The sequence below is a fragment of the Cladophialophora immunda genome (genome assembly GCF_000835495.1).
Source record: "Cladophialophora immunda strain CBS 83496 unplaced genomic scaffold supercont1.3, whole genome shotgun sequence".
NCBI lineage: Eukaryota > Fungi > Ascomycota > Eurotiomycetes > Chaetothyriales > Herpotrichiellaceae > Cladophialophora > Cladophialophora immunda.
Genome location: NW_015622543.1, coordinates 592,949 through 611,039, shown reverse-complemented (window position 1 = coordinate 611,039; position 18,091 = coordinate 592,949). Strand labels below are relative to the sequence as shown.

The window sequence follows — 18,091 nt, the reverse complement described above, 5'->3', positions numbered from 1 at the left end:
GGAGACTACTAAGAGCGATAGCCTTATGCGTACAGACCCTTTTGCCACCACAAACATCTCTGATTGGCAGCATTATCCTTCATCGGGCCAATCGTTGTCAGGTTCAGATTCTGCACCGTGGTATTCGCACCATATGTTGGGAACGACGGCAGTCCTGCTCCATTCGGATTGCCCGTCATCACAAAGTTCGTGAAATACTTCTGCATGATGACAGCCAATGTGTCATTCTTGACCAAGGGATTAGGACCATCGTAATAGGTATATGGAACGTCGTCTCCATGAAGGCTTGGGGGAACGCTGAATATGTAATTGAACACACTGTTGTTGTACGCGCGAGCCAGGAAATTGGTGCTGCATGTGAAGAACGCCTCCGTGATCATCAGCGCGCTTCGTCCTGTGGGAGTCGTATAACCCACAGAACCGTCGAACTTGGGCGGATACAGTGTCTGGGAGATGTATTTGACGGTAGCGTCCGTGATGGTGGGGAAGTATATGCGAAGATCGGCTTCAAAGACGGTTTCATTCTGGGCAAAGGGATCCATAAATCCGATACCTTCGTTGATGTTGTGACCGGCCATGATCTTGAGGGACTGGTCGAACCCTCCGTGAAGGAGAAGCTGCCCAGGGAGATCGGGGGCGAACGCCCCGTCTACAACGGGGTTGAACGTGAATGTGCCATATGGGCTCGAGCCCCCGACAAGCTTGTAGTTGGCGAATCGAAGGGCTTCCGTAGACAAGTTTCGAGCCTCGTCGAGGTTGTTGATCCCCGCGATAGCCAAGAAATGGGTGTAGATGGCCTCTTGCAGCGTAACGCTGGGTGACATTTGAAATCCAGGGCTCTGCACGATAGCCTGCTGAAAAGGAACCTTTCCCTTCAGGCCGCCGAATGCCGTGATCTGGTGCATCGTGCTGCCTCCTCCGGCTGACTCTCCAATCACGGTAACATGATTCGGATTTCCACCAAATTTAGAAATGTGTTGTTGCACCCATTCGAGTGCGAGGCGCTGGTCATAGAGGCCGGCGTTGGCCGTCCCAGACTCTTGAAATGTTGGACCAGAGAGAAAGCCCTGCCCAAGAGTGTTAGAACGCAACAATTTCGAAGAAGTGCGGCTGACGGCATACAAAAGCTCCCAGGCGATAATTCATTGCGACCCAGATTATCCCCTTACCTCCTTGACTCTGGCTAGCCTTGATTAGACCTGCCGCAGAAGGGCTATAGAGAGTCTTGGATCCAAGCGTGTACCCTCCTCCGTGAATCCACACCATCCTAGGTAGTCTGTCAGTAGGGTTGGCTAGCCTTCCAAGGTCAGATCTGCTCACACTGGTGCCCCTGTACCTTGACCAGCAGCTTCAAAGACAGCTTGCGGTACCATCACATCAAGGAACAAACAGTCCTCGGTAGCAGTAGGATCGGGTGGCGGGGTTGAAGCAAGTGGAGGGACCTGGTATCCAGCGGAGATATTGAAAGCGGCCGTGCCATTGGCAATCCAGTCTGCAGAGTAAATGCCCCATGCTGGCAGTACCTGGAAACAAGTCACAGCTTTGGAGCCGTTGTTGAAAACTTTGGTGCCGTTGGTGCTAGGGGCGACTGGAGCCGAAAAGCGTAGATTCCCGACCGGAGGTGCGCCGTACCGCACATTGGAGAAGTTGTAGTATTGGCCAGATTCCTGCAGAGACTTCAATATCTGGGCTAGATCAAACGCTGAGCTGGAAGGTATTTCTTGCTCACATTGTATGTTGCCTGGTGCAGTTCGTAGCCTAAGTCCACGGTGGGTAACGAAGGCGCCGGAGCTGCCGTGCAACAGACGGCGCCTGCAAGAAGCAAGACTGTCACGCGTAACATATCAGCGGTTTTTGAAGACTGAATGAACGCTGTCGTGTAGCGAAGAAAGAGCGATGGCTCCTACCCTCCTAGATGGACCGAGGCGGATTTTATACAGATCTTGATAGCATGTTCCCGGCTTTGCGGTCACTCGATGCAGTGTGAGAAGCGGAGTGGCGGAGCTAGGCAGGAACATGTCGTTGCTTCCTTCCCCCATCTCTTTGGCCGCATACTCGTGGCTCCCCAGAGTGCGCAAGGAGTAGGAATTGAAGCCATCAATGCACGGCATACGGCAGGGGAACTTCCCCATCAGGGCTAGACTCTCCGGCGGAGAATTCGTCCGGTGGAAGTGGAATTTCTCCAAAAATCGCGGATCTTCACTTGACCGCAGGATGGAGAACGCATTGTGATTGATTTCATGGCCAATATATGTGTATCAAAGAAAGAGGTGAAGGCCTGGTAAATAGCCAAAGGAAAGTTGATGAGGCAAGATATACGAGCGATGACGTGGTGGCGCCAATAGTCCTAATGGGGATTAGTGCAAGGGCTACTAGTGGCTCTAAAAGAAGCTTCCCCTCTAAGCTTCATACTCTTCCTCCTTAATGGCCAACGAGACATGATATCGAGTACAATGAATATCTGGTGTTGTCGACGAGGCTGAAGGCTGTCTTTATGACAGAGATCTATATCGGTGCTCTCTTGTACCATCCATTGTAACGCTCAAGAAGTCCCAGGCATGCTGGACTGTCCAATGGTAACAGGATCAACAACTTGACATCGTGCGGATACAATCACTCTAGGCTCTCGTCTACTTTCATCGCCGTGTCTGATTGTGATAGCCTTTCCGACAACTTGCGGGGAAAATCGACAATAGGGCCGGCAATGCCGAGCAGAATATTCCTGTGCATGGCTCGTACAAGGACAGCGTATATCAGGGGTGAATGCGGGGAAATGCTCCTCTAGACCTGGTTTGCGCGTCCACCGGACATAATTATCTCTCCAATTACCAACAGGAGGACTTTCGTAGCCCGGGCGCAATGTTCCCGGGCGCGCACGGCTCGTCGGTGTCTCGTCGATCATTGGACTGCTCGAAGATCTAACCAGATCGGACGCGCCTTAGCAGACGTCTCGACCTGGAGCATCAACTGCCGACTGTGGGAGACCTTGCGGTGAAGGTGGAGTAGAGCCCTGATGGCCACATGTCCTACCTCGCTGCGCTTGCCGCTGGTGTCTCGAAAATTCCGGGTTGCTTACGACTGGGTCGTGATGGAGAAGTTCGGAATATGTCAGGCATTGATGTGGACGCGCAACATGGCGAGGCTGGGTCTGGGCACCGCAAAACCATTCCCACGAGGCCATTACCGGGCCATAGTTGCAAGGTCAAAAGTCAAAGTCAATGTTGGTTGGAGATCGTCGCAAATCAACTCTGAAGTAGGCGATGCCTTTGATGAACATGAGGGACTTGGAGATTCTCTCAACCTTGCTGGCCACTCAGTATGAGAGGCTCTTCCTCTGCGTCATGCATCCTGTAAAAAGGCCTCATCGCGAACTTTCAGTGACATTCCGCCTAGAAAGACTTTCCTTCTCCTGAGTGAATAGCCCGTAGTAGGCTCATAGCGTGGAAGTCGATATAGATTCGAGGTTATGTCCCTCATCCCCGCACTCTGCAAAGCGGCCTTGGTTCCGCCACGAATCCACCTTGGACGAGGCCAGTTAGCGCAGCGTCGCACGTTGCTTTAGACGAATCGTTTCGTGATCAGGCCGGAAGCTTTAGCAATCATTGGCATCTTGTTTTTTGACGTCCTCATTCAGACCTCGAACCACTCAATTGAGGCATTGTGCATCCATTATACAAGTTGTTGGCATATGGATAACACCCAGCGCTCTAGCAGGCTTGCCTGGGCGTGCGATCGGTGTCGCCGCCAGAAACTCAAGGTATATCCTATCTCTCCGCGCATCCCACCTTTCCACAACATCTCGGAGAATACTGATACAAGGTGAGAAATAATCAGTGTGACGTGGAGAAGCCATGCATCCTCTGTGTCAGAGCCGGCGTCGCATGCGAACCGCAGTCGACACAGGATGCGCCGTTGAAGCGAAAGAGATCAGTTCAATCAGACGTGACACGACGCGATAGAGTGACGGGGTCACTGGCTGCATCAGGTTATGCCCATCACGGTGTCGCACAGGTGCCGACGAACACAACCTGCAGCCCCTTGAACGACATGACGCACCCATCCGGCTCCTCCCACTTCGACGGTACTGGTCTCGATGTGGCGGACGTGTCGAGGACCAGTCCCGAGGAAAGCCAGCAGTTTGGCGCCAACGACTCGTCGATGGGCTTCGCAAAAATCCTACTTGGGGAGGACGACGACAGTGACTCGCCGACCAGCGGAGCCATTCCAGGCGATCCGGGACGCTCGGCCACCGATCCCCAGTCCTTCAGCTCGATTTTGACGCCCTTGCCGTCGCAGACCATCCTGCAGATCGCGGTGGACGCCTACTTCGACCGAGTGAACTGGTACATCATGCTCTTCCACCAGCCGTCGTTCGCGGTTCGGACGCAGAACATCCTCCGACGAACCGCGTGGAGGCGCGACGAGCTGTGCGATGTGCTCCTGGTGGCGACGGTCGCGGCCCTGGGGCTGCGATGTGTCGAACACGACAAGACCTGGAAAGGGCACCACTTACTGGCAGCCTACTCGGTGACGGCCGAGTCGCTCGTTTCGGACCTCATGTCGCACATCGCGTCGCGCTTCTACGAACTGATGCTCGAGTCCCGCATCGAGTTGTTTCAGATTTGCATGCTGCTGACCATTTACCATGTGTACTATGGGTCATCGACCCTTGCGTGGAATGTGTCGGGCGTTTCCACTCGGGCGGCGTATGCGCTGGCTCTCCATTGCGACAAGGCTCGAAACACGGATGAGATTGCCCGTGAGGTCAGCAATCGATGCTGGAATCACCTGGTGGTGTCGGATCAGTTTTCGTCAATGATCTTCGGGCGTCCAGCGTCCCTCGATCCCGCCTTTGCTCAATTCAAGAAGCTCGCAGACCTGGACGACACCGACCTACCCGACGGCACGGCGGCTCTGCCAGTCTTGCGAGAACCCGGCCGACCCGTGACGTTTCTGACCTACCACACGCTCAAGTTTGAGCTTTACGACATCATCCGCCAGACTTTGCAGAGCTTCAGGGTCCTGCAACTCCAGAGCCCGGTCTCTGTTCAGGATCTCAAGGCGCTGATCCAAGTGGTCAACAGCACCGAGCTCATGTTGAAGCAGTGGCACGACAATCTACCCGCGGTCTTCAAGTCGTCGCAATGGCCCGCCGACGAACCCTGGAATGTCCTCGAGCTTGATCAGTGTAATCCAGAGGAACTCAGTTTGAGGAGGAAAATCGGGCTGCAGGGGTTCATTCTGCAGCTGTTGTACGACGCCGCCCGAGTATGGGCGCACCGACCTCTGCTGAAACTGCGGATCTCCATTTCTCCCAAGGAGAGCAACGACAAGATCGCCTGCGACGACATCCCGGACTCCCTGGGGACGTCGGTGCGCGCGGCGCTGCGGATGTCGCGGGTGCCCGTGCACGAGTTCGAGGGCCACCTCGCCCAGTCGTTCGTGCTCATGCACCTCTTCACGGCCGGGGTGATCCTGTGCATCGCGCCAACGTGCCAGCCGTACAGCCAGATGGCGGGCGAGGCCAAGGCCGGGGTGCTGCGGATCATTGCGGCGTGCCGGGCCATCAAGGACGAGAGCAAGATCGCCAAGCACACCGACCAGATGCTCACGCGGCTGTACAAGAAAACGATGCAGCGCGAGATGGACAATGCTCTCCGCCCGCCAGACCACACGGGCATCACCAAGGACCGACTGGCTCCGACGCTGGCCCCGAGGCAGTCGCAGGACAGTGGTGGCTATCGTCAGCCACACAGAGAGCTCTCTACCAACGTGATGCCCAAGTCGACTCCCTTCCAGGTGGGCATGGACACCGCGAGTGCGGCTCCAGGAACAGGACGCGTCGGGACTCTCTCGCCCTTGGACTACCAGGCTCGTGGCGGCACCGACGATTTCGCCGACCAGCCTGTCGTCTCGTACTTGCAGTTTGAATCCTTGTGCCACAACGACCGCGTGAACGCGCACGTCAACGAGCACATCGACGAAGCGTATGGTGCTTTCGAACAGAGTAAGTTGCACACACACACACACACTCTCTCTCTCTAGCTCCCACCTGAATCGTCTTGGGAGCGTTGTCGAAACTCAGCGAAGACATCGCGGTATTGAATGCTGATCATCAATGCGTGTCTCCTAGTGTCCAATCTCGACTTCGGAGACTTTTCCTTCAAACCGTACTAAGCCTATCACGCCGTCACGATGATCCTGATTCATATGAAGGCAGAGAAGAGGAGGGGTCAGGGGTCGGGGGGGGGGGGGGGGGCGGATGCTCGCAGGACCAAGGAAGGTTACATTTGATTTGAGATCGAGAGCAATGCTTTTCTCCTCCTCATGCTATCCAAAGATTCAACCTTGCACCACGCGAGATGTACGACTTGACGACCTTGAGGTGAGGAAAAGAGTCCTCGCCTGAGAGAGTTGGGCGCCAATTCGAGCCTTCTCACACTCTCCAGAATGTTCAATCCATCAGATCCAAAGGATTGATCTCCCTCTCACCGTTCGGGCCCGGGAGTCCAAAGTCCCAGTTCGCAAATTCACTTCTCTTCCAGGTCGGGTCGTATTTAGATCCCGCCGCCTTCTTCAGCTCTTCGTGCCGCTTGAGGTATTTCTCCCTGACGCTCCTCCTCTCTTGGTCGCTGTGGCCCTTGACGATCCTGTCCACCGACCTCTGTACCCGCTGACGCGCATTCTCCAGGGCATCGGCCTTCTTCTGCTGGGCTTCCCGCATTTTGCGCAACTCTCGCATCCGTTTCTTCAACTTGTGCCGCAAAACCAGCTGCTCCTGGTGTTCTCGCTTCTGACGCTCTTCCTCCTGACGTTCTCTGGCCTGATGTTCTCTGGCTTGACGTTCTCTCTCCTGGTGTGCTCTCTCCACCTGTTCTCTCTCCTGGCGTGCTTTCTCCAGGTATTCTCTCACCACGTTTTCTCTCCCCAGGCGTTCTCTCTCCTGGTGAACTCTCTCCAGGTTTGCTCTCAAGCGAAGGAACATATCCTTCATTGTGGACAGGAAGTCAGAGCCGGGGAGGACGCTCGCTTGCTCGGTTCGTATATGATTGTGCCGGTAGACGACAGCGACATCAAGGAGACAGTGTTTGTTGCTGTTCAGACGGGCACGGCACTCAGGTTGGACATTTGAATCTCTTCTCACTCGCGGCCGTCATTCAGATTTTAAACCGTCTCAGTTGTCGATGGAGAGATCCTTTGGAATCGTTGTGTGTCGTGTACGTTGTGAACGGGGACGCCTTGACGGTTATACGATCGCTTCCAAGCACAGAGAGAATCAAAAGGCTCTTTGGTCAGAAACCGAGTTTTGATGGAAGGTCGCACGGGCTCGGAGTTTTCACTTCAAAAGAATCGTGGGAGTGAAGAAGTCTGGAGACTAGGTCTCGGCGTGCACGCCCGCGAACGCTTTGCATGACTGAGAAGACCAAGGGCGCGGTTGATGTCTATGGCAGGGGGACGGCTGGGCTGAATAGGGGGACTTCTGGAGCGAGGGCAAAGTACTCTCAGGAGCCCGGAAAACATCATGGTCGACGCGGACTGGTCAAGCAGGGCAGGAAGAAAGACAGGACGACAAATCTGGAGTGGCAGAGAGGCACTTACCTAGTGATGGACATGGGCGAAGAAAAGAAGGAAAGCTCTCGGCTTTGTCGGCGTCCATGGGTGAAGCGATATACAGTGCGACGAATGCCTCAACGTAATGCACGCCTGCGACAGGGTAATCGGGGGATAAAGCGAGGTCGCTCTTCATCATCAGCGACAGCAAAGCCGAACCATGAAGACATTGGCACCGTTTCACGCATGAACACAGACCATGAGCCTCTTGACAATCTGTCTTCAGGAGCAGAATGTTTGCTGTTGATTATTACCTCATATCAAACAATGCCCAGCTCTGGAAACCATCATCAACAAAACCGCCGACAATCCGTATCGCCTCTCCATCGCGATGCCCTTGTGGCCCTGCGGTGCCGCGTGGGGTGCTGCACTGGAGCTCTGGAGCTCTGGAGCTCTGGCCCCGTCTAAAGTGTCGCACAACTTCACGTTCAACTTCTTCCCCGTTCCCCTGTACAAACGGCACCTCCCACCCACGCCAAAGTCTGTGCAATGTGGTCTGAGAAGCGAAAGGGCGCCGTAGGCCACGCAGGACTTGCGGACTCCGCGCGCAAGCCATCACATCCGACTGGCCATGAGGAAGATCTGGGCCCTCAGCTCTCCACTGACATCTCTCCCACACAGCCTCCTGCGCCGTCTGGTGGCGTGGTCATAGATGCCACCTCTGGCTTCACCCTTTGTACGAAGTTTGCGCCGGAAATACTGGTTCTTGAATTTGACATAGGACTCTTGTACCGGCCAGAGAGCAGACTGCAAGTGCTCCATGCCGACGCCGACAACCGCGCAGATATTGTCTTTGTTGATCCTGAGCTTGTGTTCCGAACATGAGGCCCAGATACAAGCGGCAATGCCTGACTTGTGCGCCTCCCCAAAGGTCCGCGGCAAAGAGATGGGCTTGAAGAAATGCCGAAATAGGTGTTGCGCAAATTCCTCAGCGCGAGGAGGGATCCGCAGTGTGGCACATGCCTGATGAAGCCTCGCGACGGTCGCGTCGTGCGCCTTGGCTTGCTCGGGAAGGTCCTTTTGCGGCAAAGATCGTTTCTCGGGTGTTTGAGACGGTGAGCAGCACGCGGGAAAAGGGCACTGGTCTCCGTAGCAGCGAAGTCGCTCTACGAGAAGCACAAAGTGGTTCTGGTCCTGCGCGATGGCTATCTCGTGGTCGGAACGCGACATCAGGCTGGTGGTAGTGTGTACTCCCTTTCTCGAAATCGACACCGTCAGCCTCTTGCAAGGATCACAAGACAAGGCCGGCGCGGCACTCACCTTTTCCAGCACTCTTACGCGTCTAGAAGCTGGACGGTTTGGTATTGTGGCGCGCAGCTGACATTCAGATCGAAGATGTCTAGATTTTGGAACAAGTGATCGCGTCGAGTCTGAAATTTTGTGGGAGAGCGGATGAAGTCGGGTAAAGCGAAGGTCGACAGTGTCGTTGTTTCGAAAGAGTGAGCTGAGTGAGTGAATGTGCTAGAGATCGACAGCACTGGGACGCCAACCCGATATGGGCCAAAGGATTGGATTGAAGCCGTAGAGGGAACGAAAAGAACGACAGTTCGAAGTCAGCGGCAGAAAATGGGAAGCGAGTAAGTCGGGTGCGTGAAGCGCAAATGTGACGACGCCGCAGCTGCGCGCAGGACAGTCGACCTCGTCAGCCAGATCAACCGACAAAGAACGGAAACGTCTCTTCACCCGCGATTTTCATCTTTGTATCATTTTTGTGTCTCATCTGACCATTTCGTTTCCAATGTCACATCATACCTTTTTCTTTTCAACTTTTGGAGCCTTCAACATGGTGAAAACCAGGACGGTAACGCCCAACATAGCACTGCCACCGATCAAATAGGCCGTCTCGCGACCAGCCCACCAAAACAGACTGCAAAACACAACGGGGCCCAATGCTCTTCCGAATTGACCCCAGCTCCGCAGAGCTCCCAAGACTTCTCCTCTATTACTCTCTCGCGCTTCAAAGCTACCCAAACTGTTCAGCCCCGTCACAACTGTAGCTGAGGTCACGGCAAGTAATGCGCCCGCGCAGTACAAGCCCGTCGTGTTGTCTATACGAGATAGGAGAAAAAAGGCCAGAGTGCTGGAGACGACACCTGTTTTCACCACCGTCAGAGGAGGCAGGCGACGGACAATCGATCCCTGAAGCAGCGAAGCAATCAATCCGACAAATCCCAGCAATCGGCCGTTGATTTTCGAGGGTGATGGAGTGTCGGGGAAGAGAACAGAGGTGATCAAGAACGGCAAGGAGAATTCCATCCCGGAAAAAGGGAGGAGGAACAACAGGTGGATAACGTTCAGAATCATGGGGTTGTTGGTATGTTGGAAAGGGGTCGAGTCGGACTTCGCAGTCTTCGAGTCGGAAGCCGTAGCCTTCACGGGTCTTGTCTCGGGAAGCTGGAAATAGAGGTATAGCGTCTCGAGAACAATCAGGAGCAGAGAAAAGCCAGCGGCTGTCGCAAACGGGTTGGCGATCACGGTGGTGATACTTGCGAGCGCGGCCCCCATTGCGGGACCAAAGGTAAAGGCCACGCTGAAACACGCGCCCACTAGGGCCATGGTCGATCCTCTCTGCTCCTCTGTGCTGATATCCGTCGCAATGGCCGTCGCCAGCTGGACATTCCCTTCACTCAACCCGCCCACGACGCGGCTGAGGAGAAAAGTGCGGAAGTCCACCGCGAAGCACCAGAGCGCCACGCTTGCAATATTGCCGCACATGCTCCATAGCAGCGCCGTTCTTCGACCATATTTGTCCGACGCCCGTCCGATGATCGGGGATGCGATGGCTTGCAAAAGCGAGAACAGGGAGCCCAGTGCGCCCCCGAGCAGAACTATATCGTATTTCTCATTGATGGGCACGGCAAAGGACGACTTGTATGCGTTCAGGTAGTGAAGGATGCGGTTCAGAGCAGAGTTGGGGTGCGTCTCGAGTCCGCGGTAGAAGGTGAGCAGCGAGGGAAAGAGAGGCAGGATGAATGTAAACGAGATCTGGCAATGGTATCCGTTAGCCCGGGGACGTTGGAGATATCTTCTACACGCGCTCCAACCTACCAGGTCGAGAAGGAGAGAGATGAACAGCACCCGCAGGATCTTCTTCCGGCGTTGAGGCGTGATGGCGTCCATGTCGTCCCAAATCCAATGGCCCGCAAAAGTCCCCAGATGTTGACGCAGTCACCCCGAATTCCAGCTGTGTGCAGAGGGAAATTATGGCAAAGAAAGAGAGACACGATTGAACAGGCTGTTCAAATATATGCGACCAGCGCTGGCGAGGATTAAATCAGAATAGGCCGTGAATGCAGGAACAAAGCGCGAAGATCAGCTCATGTCATCTTTTTGGGGGGTGGATGAAGGTTGCGCGGCTGCTGCGGCTCGAAAAATGCTTCTCCTTTGAGCATCGCGCGGGCCACCAGGAACGGCCATGTTCCACGCATTCTCGCTTTTGGCCCCTTATGACAATATTATCACCTGGTACCTTGTCTTTTGTTCTATTTTAGACCGTCGGCCGGGAATCTGCCATATCGCCGTCTGCGACGCCACTCTCGTCAAATACATTAAGATAGCGCTATACAACCATTTGTCCTTCTTGTAAACGCGTCACTCCGCCTTCAAACCCAAAGCAAGCATGCGCACTCTTTAGCACGTTCGCTTCAAGGAGCCCAATGTCTGATTTGTTGCTCTCTTCACCCTCGCCTTCTCCGGAGTCTACTTGTCCGTCGCAGTGGACAGGTTTGCTTTGATCGCTGTCGATCACCACAACACCAAACCTCAATCTCTGTCTGGCAATCTGTCGAGGCACCGGTCGAGCACCAAGGCTATGCCCACGTAGCAGTGCATTTATGCGAGGGTTGCGAGGACTCGCCATTGCGGCAAAGAATGTGGCGTCGTGACATACACCGTTGGTGTGGGACGCGCAGAAGCCGGTGATGACGCTGACTGCCGTCGCAAGGATCGCTAAGCCATATGCCAAATAAGTTGCGTGGTTTGTAGGTGTACTTTGGCAGCCCACAGCCTCGAACTGCTAATAGACTCAGAGTTTGATTCCTCGACAGCTCCTCGATCAGCTCAACCACCGTCCTGTTCCCGCCAGTGCTGAATCTGCGCCTGGAATGGGTAGTGGCCGAGATTGATCTTAATAAGTACCTAGAGGCCGCTTAGATTAACTACAATAAGAGAAGTAGTATCTATAATTATATGAATTATAACTACATACTAATAGCTAAACTCTAGATTTAGAGGGTATTAGGAAGGTATTAAGTCTCCGTTATTACTATATAAGACGTTTATAATATAGAAGAACTTACGATCAATTACGACAATAGGTTTTGGGGAGAAGTAAAACGGTATCCCTATCCAAAACGTTATGGACGTACCTATAACTACGCGAGCGTAGTTATAGTACGCAACGCCTAAGGCTTCCCGATGATTTACCGGAGCCCTTAATCTATTCTATTACTATATTTGTAAAAAAGCTCTAGTCAAAATGTAGGCCTATTAGTCTATGGAGAGTGCACTGACTTAATACTATTACCGAGTATAAGGATAGAAGTATGCCCTGCTCAAACCCATGTCTGGTTCCTGCCCAGGTTCCTCCTCAGTGCTCTCAGCGATCGGATGTGCGACAAGCTCTTTAATGGAACGGTCAAAGCTGCGTGTATGACTGCTGGTTCCGTTTGACGACGAAGGCCATACCGTTTATCAGTGTGAGAGTCTGCTCCTGTTCCGGGATGTTAAACAATGTGCCTGTGCAATGCTAACCGTTGTCGAAAGAATCGGCGAGATCCAATGTACATCCTTTCTGAACCGACCAATCAAAGCAGGAAAGCCCATAGGCAGCAGGAAAGAGCGTAGTGTAGCGGCCCACAGCGTTTCTTCTCGTGAGAATAGTAAGGGCAAATGGTAAGAAGCGGCGTCACATGACTGATACTATACCCTTATCGCCCCAATTCAAGTCGCTCTAGGAAACCTCCAAAACGAGCGGTAGACTATTCTAAGTGTTCTCGTCGCTAGTGGACAAAAGTTATCGGCTTCTATTACTCGGTCGACCTAATAGAAGGGTGGCCGATTATTTCAGTTTTTTCCCATATTAGAAATCATCAGTCCTAATTTCGAGAAGCCTCGTGGAATAATGGTTTATAAATACTATTTTAGGTAACGTTTTAAATCTAATAAGGGCCATTAGCTTCTATATCTAGTAAACGTCGTAAAGTTATGGTTAATAGTTTTAGATTTCATACATCCTTAGGTAAAAGGGATGGTCGGCAATACTATTCCGCTAGACTTCCAGACCTAATGATTATAGGATTACTATAGCGGAACCCGCTAGTTGGAAGTCACTGGATAAAGTACGATTAAAGCCGCAGAGAAAGTGTTTCAGATGACGTTTTACATGCCCCTCTAACATGATTGTTAATAGAGATGCTGTCCCTCCTATACGTTTTTGAGGCTGAGGGTGGCCGGGCGATGACCTATCAGAAGTAGCCATAAATCCATCCTCTGTGGTTATCACCTATTTTGGCCTATCCATGGAACACTGTGGGATGCTGGTCCGGACAGAAAGGACATACATACCCCGGAGACCTATGAACCAAGCCATGTCTGTAGGGGAATGGAAACAATTAGCAATGTGATGTTCTCAACTAGATCCCAATCTTCACATTGAGTATATGAATGTGGCGTTAGGGAGTGGATAGTCAACTGCACGTTTGGTGCAGTCAGGTATTCAAGGAGTGTCCGGGACATTGTTTCTGAGGCCTGTTATGAGCAAGGAAGATAGCACCAGTACCACGTAGTAGGGAGCGACGCTCGCATTTTTAATGATTATGGTTGGTTTCACTTCGCCGGAGTGACCTAGGAGTCTGGCAAAGACGTGTCATCTGCTGGCTGGTGGTAAAAGCAATCCTCGCTGGCGTTGACCCATGAGTGGGCTGTTTTAAGGCGCATGGCACAGACCTGTCACCTGCCGGCAGAAGTACAAGACGTTCACCACCGAGCTACCGTAGATCAAAGCGGGCCTAGGGTTTACAAAGACGTTTATCTAGTGTCAACAGGACTTTCTAGGTCCTTTCTGGTCTTAATAAGAGGTCACCAAGCGGTTATTTCTTGATAGTTGCTATCCGGCCATATGCGAAGCAATATAAGAACAATAATACAATGTCACGCCGACTAATCTTGGGCGCAAAAGTCGACTTGACGGCAGCCTTGGAAGCCTTATTCCTTACCCTCGCCGAATACCACCCCCCAACCGGTCAACCTTCCCCCTACCCATCTGCCAGAACATAGTCTCGACCGCTCGCCACGGTAGATTTAGTTCCTTAGCAATTGTTGAGAACATTGGCTCCTTGAATCTATATAGGCGAGAGTCATTCCACCCATGGGCTCGCAACTCCACAGTCAAACTTCTGTGGCATTCTTTCACTATCCAGAAGCATAGACGAGGTACTTAGAGCCCTCGATTCTCCCGATGTCAGAAGGTTAACTCTCTATACAGTTCAAGTCCCTTCTACCTACGAACGGGCGATTCCGGGAGATCTTAGACTCGATTTGTCCTGTCCAGGTCTTCAAATTGGAAGGTCACGCCGCTGACGATGAACTACCGACGGAGTAGGCCCGGAGTAGCGAACCAGCAGATAACCTCGAGGTCGAGCTTCCGCCTCATCTCCACTACTCTGGTAAGAGTATAGGTCTATGCAGGATCTACTCGCTACTAGAAAAGCAACGCAGGCCTGGGCTGCGTTTCCGAGTCTCGTCCGTGATGCAGAAATTCTCGGTTGTAAATGTCGGCAAGTCGTCGTCTTCAACGGGCATATTGAGCTAATCTTTGGACGTAGACGTAGATATAAGCCTCGCCACACCCGAGGCTGATGAGAATTCGCAACCTGGGCGCTACCTGTGCTGGCTGTTCGTCGACGTCGATGTTCAGCTCAGCTTTCTCTTGGGTCGTTGTCCTTTTATTGCCCCTTTTCGGGGGATTACCCGGCCATCCCCTACCGCCTCGCGGCAAGAAGAACAGGACCTCTAGGTCCTTGGGTGATAAACTCCGTTCGTATCAACCTCCAGGAGTTGATGGTTCCAAGGATCAGGTACCGACAACCGGGATGCCATAGTCGACAATGATGCCGCGCTTACCATGGAGACTTTAGAGACATCAAGTAAGGCTTCCAGAAATAATGAAGGATTTGATTGGCCTATATGAGGTGGCTAGCTTTACCTCATTTCTCTCTTCTACTAGTCTTAGAATTGTCTTTCCACTCAGAAGAGTTTTCATCAGGGGGTAAGTTTGACAATCGCTTGTAGCCCGGCGTATACTTGTCATTGCGTTACGGCTATAGACTACCGTTAATATCATACTGCGATCGGTATCGTAATTCGGAAGAAGGGAGTAATGGAAGTGAACTGCGCGTTCTCCATTTGTACTTCTGCCTTGGGAACTGTTCACAGCGGAAAGAGCATAGTCTAGAGGAGACTATCTTGGAGGAGGAAGAGCTTTAGATTCTGGACCCTAGGACTGGGGGCGCCCTCATTATGTGTCCTATAGAATGTAGAATTTCAACATTCTGGACCCGAAGCTAAGGAGAGCTAAATAGACAGGCAGGGAGAATACGAGTGACGCGCCTTCCTAGCTAAATGGGGGACAGTTGCTGTTAGCTAATCATATACCTAGTTTTAGACCCACGCCATGTTCCTCCGCATCTCCCGAATCTCGTCTGTGTGCCACTCTTCCACGTCGGCTTCAAGGCGAGCATGGACAGAGCGGTCATTCTTCAGCTTCAAATACTACCCGTAATTTGGCCCAGCGCATGCCCCGGTTTACTACTTAATAGATGGCTTCGGCGGACTAGGATAAGTAATTTATGCGGTTACTACTACCATATGGGAACTCCGCTATATCACTACTAGACTATCGCTGATGAATGTCTCGGGGAGTCCTACGTCAAAATCGTTCTGACTTTCTAGGTATCTCGTTTCCTCATCCCTAAACTTCAAACCTAAAGCTTTAATATTGTCCTATAAGTGATCGATCTTACGCCCTCCATTAAATGGGATTACATTTGGCGCCTTCTGAATGCCGTTATGCTATCTGGTCCAGCGCAGCACCAATTTTGGTTTCTTATGGTGACTGACCAGTACCTAGCATGGTCCGCAGATCTTCGCCGGTCTTTTCACGCTCTTTGATTTGAGCCTGAGATTGAAATTTGCCGCCACTAATAACGTCGTAAGGGGCCAGTGCCATGGGAATGACTTCCCGTTCGAGGTAGCGAAGCATTACGTTCCAACGACCTTGGTAGACACTGAAGGGGCGTCTTTCTATGTGCCCAGGCGCAGGTATTGGCGGCACTGACTATCCAGGCCTTGCTCAACTAAAATGTGCAGGCTGTCCATGAGTTCTTCGATAGACGTGCTCCAGTCCTGGAGATTATCAGAGACAGGGCGTAAAAGACTTAAATTTCTTCTAGGTGACTCAACCACTAGTGTAGGTGAAAGAATGTCGATATAGCTAGTCTGCAATTTCTTCAACGAGGCAGCAATAGATAAGTTAAGAGATTTTCTATGGTTACCAGAGTCGTTGACGATGTGGACTTTACTAAGCTTATAGCTACGATATAGTGAGGTTAATCTCGCGGACTCGTGAATAACTACGTCCCGGTGCTCCCTCTAACTGTTCATTACGACAATAACATAACTTACTTACTTAGTGGATACCACTAGTAGGTCTCGATTTTGTCTTCCTATCATCCATTCTTCTATCCACCTCTCGGACTGCTCGTCCTGGTAGTTATTCTGAAGGTTACGGTTAGAAGTGAACTGACTCTATGCTGCCCTCGGACTTACAACAGTGTCGTTGAACAGTGTCGATGAAGTTGCTGCCAGCGTCGTAGTACGCATCGGGCAACTTGAACGACCCCTCATTCCATTACTCACGCTGTCCAGCACCTATCGAGGATAAATAGCATAATTTCGAACCTGGCTTGAGTTGGCGCAAATGCACACGCGGAGAACTTCATACTGCTTGCCATGCATCCCCTATGGACAAAGCACCTAGCCAACCATCTGGCTCGCAAAATGTTACAACCGTATGTACAGTCAAAGTATTTAAGCTCGTACAGTATGGTAATAATTGGAAGTGAAATTCATCCAGGTTGGTTATGGATCAAGCTGCCAGATTTGAATTAACCTGGGCGCTGGCTTCAGCCAAGCTCAGTATCTCCCAAGGATAAGAGTATAGCTTTCAATATGCCATCGGCTTCTTCCAAATCTTCTCGGGTCATGTCCAGACCACATTCTCGTTGAAAATTCATGCGATCACCAAGGACCTTCTAAGAGCTTTGTGGTGATGGTTCCTGAAAGGGCTGATTAGCTTGTCTATCTCAACTGCGCATACCTGCGCAGCTCTGTTCCGGTCGCGTTGCATAGCAACGAGAGCAACTTTGTCGTTGAGAAACTTAAAAAGAAGTATATGAAGACCTCCTGAACTGATGCCCCCTCAGAGCCAAGATCGCTTTAAAACTACCTTACCGTAGACCGGATCGCCCTGAATAATCTCCTCCCATTCCCCAGTGTGGGGAAGAACACTCGACCAGTCGTACTAGTCTTTCAAATCTCCAGCTAGATTGCTTTCTATGCATTAACGAATTCCGTAACTGGTATCAAGTCCCTTGTGACGCCAGTTCTTAGAACTAGTGAACCATAGTGGCCCATTTTGGTATATCTATATCAGTTAATTTTTTTTGTTGCAAGTATGTCGTCGTCTTAGCCTCGGAAGGTTAGACAAAGTCTAGATACTTGACAGTGTGGTGCAATCGAAAGTAGAATTGGTGAGATGGCAAAAAACCTTTCTCATAATTTCTTGAGTTTTCCGGTGCTGCAGATTCCATAAGAGAAAGGAACAACTCGAGTGAGGATCAAGTTAGCATAGTCCGAAGCACGGAGTATGGCAATAGAGTGAGATAGCTATAGAGGCAAAGGATAAAATTTTGTGATAGATCGTGCACACTCCCGTCACATCTTGCATTTGTGACGATCAATTTGACTGTCTTGAATAGCGACACTGATTTTCATTCAAGAGGCAACACATTGAACGATTCTAAAATGCTTATGCCGAGTTCAGAGGTGAAATTGTCCAAGATAAATCATCGGTGTCAGTAATTCCCAAGGCTGCCCTTTTATTTAGATATGTCCCCAGACTTGTCTGTCCACGGCTTCCCGGCTGTGTGGTCTACAGCCAAACTCCCGAGCACAATAGCCGGCCCAATTGTTGCGCCTGCTCCAACGTACTTTTTACACATCACAGAAGCTGAGGTATTGCCGGCAGCATACAATCCTTCAATGACCTTACCCTCCTTATTCAACATCCTCGCATGCTCATCAGTCAACAGTCCACCATTCGTACCAAGATCACCAGGAACCACCTTAGCCGCAAAGAACGGAGGATTCGAAAGAGGAGCCAAACAGGGATTCGGTTTCACCCTTTTGTCGCCGTTATAGC

The 18,091-nt window shown here is 51.7% G+C and overlaps 5 protein-coding genes across 5 annotated transcripts; 1 reads left to right on the top strand and 4 right to left on the bottom strand.

The window, feature by feature from the left end:
• Positions 1-23: 23 nt before the first annotated feature.
• On the bottom strand, positions 24-1,843 carry PV07_04796 (uncharacterized protein; the record flags this gene model as incomplete). Its single annotated transcript, XM_016391641.1, has 4 exons — positions 24-1,067; positions 1,123-1,267; positions 1,321-1,667; positions 1,730-1,843. The coding sequence occupies 4 exons, from the start codon at positions 1,841-1,843 to the stop codon at positions 24-26; spliced, it is 1,650 nt and encodes a 549-aa protein (XP_016249160.1).
• A 2,204-nt stretch (positions 1,844-4,047) lies between these two features.
• PV07_04795 (uncharacterized protein) lies at positions 4,048-6,227 on the top strand (the record flags this gene model as incomplete). Its single annotated transcript, XM_016391640.1, has 2 exons — positions 4,048-6,007; positions 6,134-6,227. The coding sequence occupies 2 exons, from the start codon at positions 4,048-4,050 to the stop codon at positions 6,175-6,177; spliced, it is 2,004 nt and encodes a 667-aa protein (XP_016249159.1). The 3' UTR covers positions 6,178-6,227.
• Positions 6,228-8,166: 1,939 nt separating this feature from the next.
• PV07_04794 (uncharacterized protein) lies at positions 8,167-8,781 on the bottom strand (the record flags this gene model as incomplete). Its single annotated transcript, XM_016391639.1, has 1 exon — positions 8,167-8,781. One exon carries the CDS (start codon positions 8,779-8,781, stop codon positions 8,167-8,169), a length of 615 nt encoding a protein of 204 aa, XP_016249158.1.
• Positions 8,782-9,357: 576 nt separating this feature from the next.
• PV07_04793 (uncharacterized protein) lies at positions 9,358-10,731 on the bottom strand (the record flags this gene model as incomplete). The annotated part of the gene is made up of 2 exons (XM_016391638.1): positions 9,358-10,596; positions 10,660-10,731. 2 exons carry the CDS (start codon positions 10,729-10,731, stop codon positions 9,358-9,360), a joined length of 1,311 nt encoding a protein of 436 aa, XP_016249157.1.
• A 4,984-nt stretch (positions 10,732-15,715) lies between these two features.
• PV07_04792 (uncharacterized protein) lies at positions 15,716-16,491 on the bottom strand (the record flags this gene model as incomplete). Its single annotated transcript, XM_016391637.1, has 4 exons — positions 15,716-15,885; positions 15,948-16,201; positions 16,298-16,386; positions 16,438-16,491. The coding sequence occupies 4 exons, from the start codon at positions 16,489-16,491 to the stop codon at positions 15,716-15,718; spliced, it is 567 nt and encodes a 188-aa protein (XP_016249156.1).
• Between the last annotated feature and the right edge of the window lie 1,600 nt (positions 16,492-18,091).